At 40.5% G+C, this 5726-nt stretch overlaps 1 protein-coding gene across 1 annotated transcript; it reads left to right on the top strand.

The window, feature by feature from the left end:
- The first annotated feature begins 804 nt into the window (after positions 1-804).
- On the top strand, positions 805-5505 carry LOC138026637 (uncharacterized). The gene is made up of 3 exons (XM_068874061.1): positions 805-1144; positions 1955-2125; positions 3577-5505. The coding sequence occupies exons 1-3, from the start codon at positions 970-972 to the stop codon at positions 3642-3644; spliced, it is 414 nt and encodes a 137-aa protein (XP_068730162.1). The 5' UTR covers positions 805-969; the 3' UTR covers positions 3645-5505.
- The last annotated feature ends 221 nt before the right edge of the window (positions 5506-5726 follow it).

The raw sequence follows: 5726 nt of genomic DNA, 5'->3' as shown, positions 1-5726 counted from the left end.
AACTCTTAGAGTGGTAAACTTTATTAGCTTATCTGCTGAGCTTTTGAACCTCAAATATCTGCACTCATTAGGAGCCAATACGGAGCCTTGTTTTCTTGTTGTCTTGACTTCAGTTGTCTAGCTATTTAGCATTCAAAAATCGGAGGTTCCTTTGATTGCAGAGAAAAGGCGATGTTTACCACTCTTCATAGTTTAGCTCAAACATGACGAACCTTATTATTGGCCGATTGAACGGGCAGTATAATTGGTTTACAAACAGCAAAATGTATAAATGCTTCCGGGACGACGAACCAAACAAACTCAAGGGAGATTGTTTGTTTGTCTCATTCAACATAGCGGAAATAGTGGAACATCAGCCACTTAAGGAAAATACTGCCATTTTGACTTCAGGAGATGCTGTCCCGCTCGATTTGATTACCAAGTGCTTGAGCCGTTCTCGGCCGTAAAATAAAGAGGAAATAAATAGGTGCTGTATTTTGTGAGCTCCAAGGACTTCTTTAAAATCAATTTTAAGACCCAGCGCGCGGCTCGAGTTTGTCATTTTAAAAGGGTTAAGTTCATTGGTTTCAGCTTTCCCCAGCTTGACCTCGACAACTGTCGGAACTGTCGGTGATTTATAAAATCGATATTCACGTGGTCCTATAGATCCGTGATTAGTCCATTTAGCAGATTCTTTCTAAGTGGACAGCTCATACTGAATAACATCGCAAATAATTTGCAAGACGGGATACACGGGATGTAGTCAGTATCAGAGAACACCTTCAAAAATTTAACCATTTGTAGATGAGATTACAAACACTGGACTGGAATCCGCGATCTCTCGCACAAAAGTACAGCGGTACAGTGCCAACTGGTCAGGTGGTGACGATACTTGCTTCTTAGCATGAGAACTAGAAGCAGCTCTCCGATCTTGTTTCACACCTGTATTTTGTGTATACCTTTTTTCTCTACTTGCTTCTTAGGTCTACTATGATATTCAGTTGTATATCTCCTTTTACGTTACAGCACATTGCGTTTGTACAGAGCATAGCATTTGATGTACAACCAGCTCATTTGAAAGATACCCATCCCATGAACACTCCAGGTCTCTCCAGTGCGTTTCACAAATATGACCACAGAAAACAAAGAGAGGAGCTATTAAAAAGTGAGTTAGAAATAAAGTGTACCTCAAGTTGCTCCGATCGAACTGTTGCCCGACATTAAGTCTAATAGAATAATGGTTCGAATAACCAGAGGTGATGGAGCTGCAAAAATGAGAGCACGTTTTGTGACGACCATTGAATAGCCTTTCATTTTTCAATCCATTTTTCATGTGTCAAAAACCAGATTACTTGGAAATTTTTGAACATATCAGAATGCAATTCCATCTAATTTCAGTGGGCGCAACTTGTGGAATGAACTTCGATGCCACGTGATCACCCACATCTGAACGGGACTTCTAAAAGCAACTACAACAACTGAATTGCTGCCCAACGAGTTTTGAAGAGATGATATTTTTTCAATGGTGGTTCGGAAAAAAATCGAGTGCTGCTTCACAGGAGTCGAAGCTATGACCTCCCGAACAGTAGTTCGGGTCCTTTACCGTGAAGAAGTTGCATTTGAAACTCTTGAGAGTAAACTAAATTAAAAGCTTATTAATAATTTATGAGTCTACCAGTCTATGAAGACTTCGACGAAAGCTTTAAACCCGATAAAACACTCCTTATTATAATTCTTTATATGAAGGCCGGACTTGTTGTTCTAGTTTGCTAATACCCTCCCCTCACATTTTGCACTGTTGTCTGGACACCAGAGGGGCACGCTTTTTGTGGAATGTTTTGAAGCCGTTCAAGAAACTCGCATGTCGTGTTTATCGGGTCTAAAACCAGTCGGCTTCACCTCGTGGTCTTAAACCCGATAAACCCTCCTGCTCGTCTATTAAATAGTACTTCAAGTGATTTTATTCTGTTCGCAGAGTCGTACACAATGTACTATCATGGAAAACCAGTAGAGGATAACGCTTCTCTTCAAGAAGCAAATGCGCAAAGACCTCAAGCTCAAAGACGTCCGTCTGTTTACAATCAGCGTGCTAAAGGAGGATTTAAGTTCTGGCTTGAACGAGACCCGATGGTCACGAAAATTCCACGTAAGAATTCCATTTTTAATTGTACAGGAAATCGTATGAACGCCAGCACATTTCGCTATTTATGTGCGCGAGTGATGTTTTAAAAGTGCTGAAAACTTTGCAAAACGTCACGAGTGACCATAAATCAGGAAATGCACTAGAAAGTTCATATGATTTTTTATTCATTACATTCTCAACAAAATTACTTCATCGCTGTTTCCGTAGATACTTCCGAATCGCACTTGATCTATAACCTATTTATACAACAAGCTAATCGATGCACGCATTTTGATTAGTTCTCACCTACGATCGATTAGAGAACAGACGCAAAGCTGGCATCATCATCAAAACTATTAATTCTTTATTACCACATTTTGACGTCATCTCTGATCTGTTGCTGAACAGACACACGGCAACATGCAATCAATTTATTAATTATGCATTTGTCATTGACCAATCTGAAACGCGATATTCTGTCGAACAGATAATAAGAGTCGGTTATGGTTCAGTCTCAAATGAAATCATTCCATGAAGTTCGCAGGGTAAATATTATATACGTGTAAGGTCGGAAGTACATAGTCACAGCACACAAAGCTGTGGACCCTCATTAATCCTGGTCGAAACGATAGAACTTGACTTGCTCAACAGGCTTCAAGTAGGTCATACCGCATTAAGGCCCCGTCTTCACGTATCCGGATAATTTTGAATCCGCAACTTTTTCTTTGCGGCATGCGAATCAACAACTTTTTGAATTCACTCTCCAGAGTGGAAAGTTTTGAATCCGTGTGGGTGGTTGAATCCAGATACTTTCAAATCCGATAACGTTCAAACTCAGATCCAGTCTTTACCGCGTAAATATTTAACATGGCTGCTGAATGAAATGCTTCTCTTGTCGTTAACTTAAGGGCCCACAGACGGATTTTTCGCGCGTTGCTAAGGAAGAGAAATGTTACTTCCGGTAACTGACGTCATCATATCATGAGCTGTCGCGCGCTTGATGGCGCATGCTCTGTTGACAATAGTAACAGAGGAGTCCCGGGTACTAGAATGAATCCGGATACGTGGGTACTGGCAAATTCGATTTGAACCCGGGAGGATACGTGCGGGCCTGAGAATTTTTGAATCCGCAGAGAAAACGTTGCGGATTCAAAAATATCCGGATACGTGTGGACTGGCCTAAATTAGAACTCCTTCCTCATGAGCGTAACAGACCTGAAGTCCATCAATATCTTTCAACAAGTGCTCACTACTTGTGAAAACCGGAAACAGGAAATTTCTTTATTCATGATAAGATATGTTCGCATTTTAATTTTTTCTTGTTGCTAGTTTTTATTGTATTTATTTTAAACTGGCTCTGAAAAGCCATCTTTGGAAGAACAATAAGCGTATTGTATTGTATCTTGAAATACTCATCTCTGCCCTTTCAAAGATATTCAGAACTCTTATTTCTTTTTTCCGTTCTTTTGTTGCAGTGTGCTCTAAGTACACCTTTGGCTCTAAGGGCACTTTTCATGGATTAGGAAATGCTCCGAGAAACTGACTGGAATACTGAAGAATTTACAGAACAATGTTACCAGTGGTTCAAATACATCACAGACTTAAGAATACTGCCACAACAACGTCCGCACGAAGAAATAAATTAGGATTTAGGAATTTAAATCCTCTTAGATGGAGTTTCAATCGAGTGTCGTAAAACCAAACCAAAGTAATTACTTCGGCCAATCAAGAAAGAGGGAGACAGTCCAGTAAACCAATCAAAACTCGAAGTAATTACAAGTAGCCGACACAAAGCGCGGGAAAATGTGCACGCGCGAGGTACGATTGGTTTTGGTTTCACTTCTGATTGGTTGAAAAAGTGGCTCGAGAACTTTGAACCAATCACTGAGTGAAGTGATGGAAACCAATGCAATTCGCTGATTAGTTTCGACACTCAATTGAAACCGCCCTAAGCGCTCCTGTGCAGGTGCGTTATAACGTTACGTTCACTAGAACACCATGTAAGTACTGTTTAATAAACGAGCAGTAGTGTTTTATTTATGGATTAGAGACTAGTGAGTGTTTTGTTTAGAAGTACACGCACTTGCTTACCGTACAATGAACTCGAAATTTTCAATACTGCTGGCCCGAGTTGTTCAAACGATGGATAGCGCTATCTGGCGATTAAATCACTATCCAGTGGATAAGTCATAGCTAAATCAATTGCGCTATCCAATGGATAGTGATTTATCCGGTGGATAGCGTTATCACCAGTTTTGAACAACTGAGGCCTGGTATTCGAAAATCCTCGTTCATTGTACGGTAAGCACGCGCGTGTATTTCTAAACAAACACTCACAGCAGTCTCTAACCTATAGGGAAGATATCGTTGACGTCACCTATTATCATTAATGTACCAACCAGAGCTTCATTGGCTGTCGAAAAAAAAGAAGTCTTTTGTTCCTGTGGTTGACAAATTTGAATAACAAATGCAATGTTTGTAAACAGATATCTTCCCTATAATTAAACCACGAGGCGACGCCGAGTTGTTTCAGACCAGATTAAACACGACCTACGAGTTTATTGCACGGCTTCAAAAACATTCCACAAAAAGCGTGTCCTTCTGGAGTCCGAACAGGTTCAAATTGTGAGAGAAGAATATTAGCATACAAGAAAAACAAGCTGAGACTTAATAGCATGCTTTATATAAAGAATTGTAATGAGGAATGTTTGATCGCGGTTTTAAAAAGCACATGCACGAGACCTTTTTTTGGTGATCTGATAGGCTGTTTCGTCATGAATTATTAATATCTTTTTGAAGTCTTGAATGGAAAAAAACAATCGCACGTGTACACGTGCGTTATGCAAGAATGCAAGAATAGACTGTTTTTGCATCGATAGCCAATCAGAAACTCTTTTTCTCACGCTTGTGCCGTCCTCCAAAAGATTTTAGGTCATTTTAGTTCAGCTCGTGCATGCACTGTATACGAGCAGATCTATAATCTCACCACGCATACTAAAGCCGTGAAACAAACGAACTTGAATTCAGTTCCGGCCGACTTTCATCTCGGATAAAGGGGTTTTGTTTCTAAAAAAGCTGTGGTGCTGTGTCGGTAGGGAAGTGAAAGGCAAAAATGGGTTTATCAACTCGGTTGAAAGGGTAAATCGGCCACCGTAGACAAATTTGAAAGCTCACGCTTCGAGCGTTAGAGCGAAGACGGAGGGCTAACACTTTAAACGTCAGCTTTCAATTTCCTCTACACTGGTCAGTTTACCACATCAACTAAGTTTGGGTCGCGATGTACTTTACAGAGCAATAAATAGAAAAAAGGACGAAATGACTACAGTTTAAACATAATCCAGCTTGAAGTGAAACCTTGCTTTTGTTGAAGAATACACAAAAATAAATTCTTACCTTTCCCCCGAGTTCTCGACTGTTGCATTTCCCCTCTTCAGAACGAAGTAATAAAGCAAAGACGCACAGAGAAGATCTCTGAATAAAGTAGCGCCAAGAATGATAATGTGTACGGACTCCTCAATGAAAACCGCCTGGAAGCGAGATGTCAGCGCAGATGCATATCTTAGGGCCGATTTACACGGTACGAGTTTTGTCGCATGCGACAACGGCTTACGACAGGCCCACGACA

This window comes from Montipora capricornis, chromosome 12 (assembly GCF_036669925.1).
Source record: "Montipora capricornis isolate CH-2021 chromosome 12, ASM3666992v2, whole genome shotgun sequence".
NCBI classification, from domain to species: Eukaryota; Metazoa; Cnidaria; class Anthozoa; order Scleractinia; family Acroporidae; genus Montipora; species Montipora capricornis.
The sequence above is the reverse complement of the archived record's forward strand: the minus strand, read 5'-3'. Positions and strand labels throughout refer to the sequence as shown.

Bases quoted from the DNA above. Each gene is read 5' to 3' on its own strand.
- LOC138026637 (XM_068874061.1), top strand. From the start codon at position 970: ATGATATTCAGTTGTATATCTCCTTTTACGTTACAGCACATTGCGTTT. The intron at 1,145-1,954 runs GTGAGTTAGAAA...TTCTGTTCGCAG, and splicing joins AAGAGAGGAGCTATTAAAAA to AGTCGTACACAATGTACTAT. The intron at 2,126-3,576 runs GTAAGAATTCCA...CTTTTGTTGCAG, and splicing joins GATGGTCACGAAAATTCCAC to TGTGCTCTAAGTACACCTTT.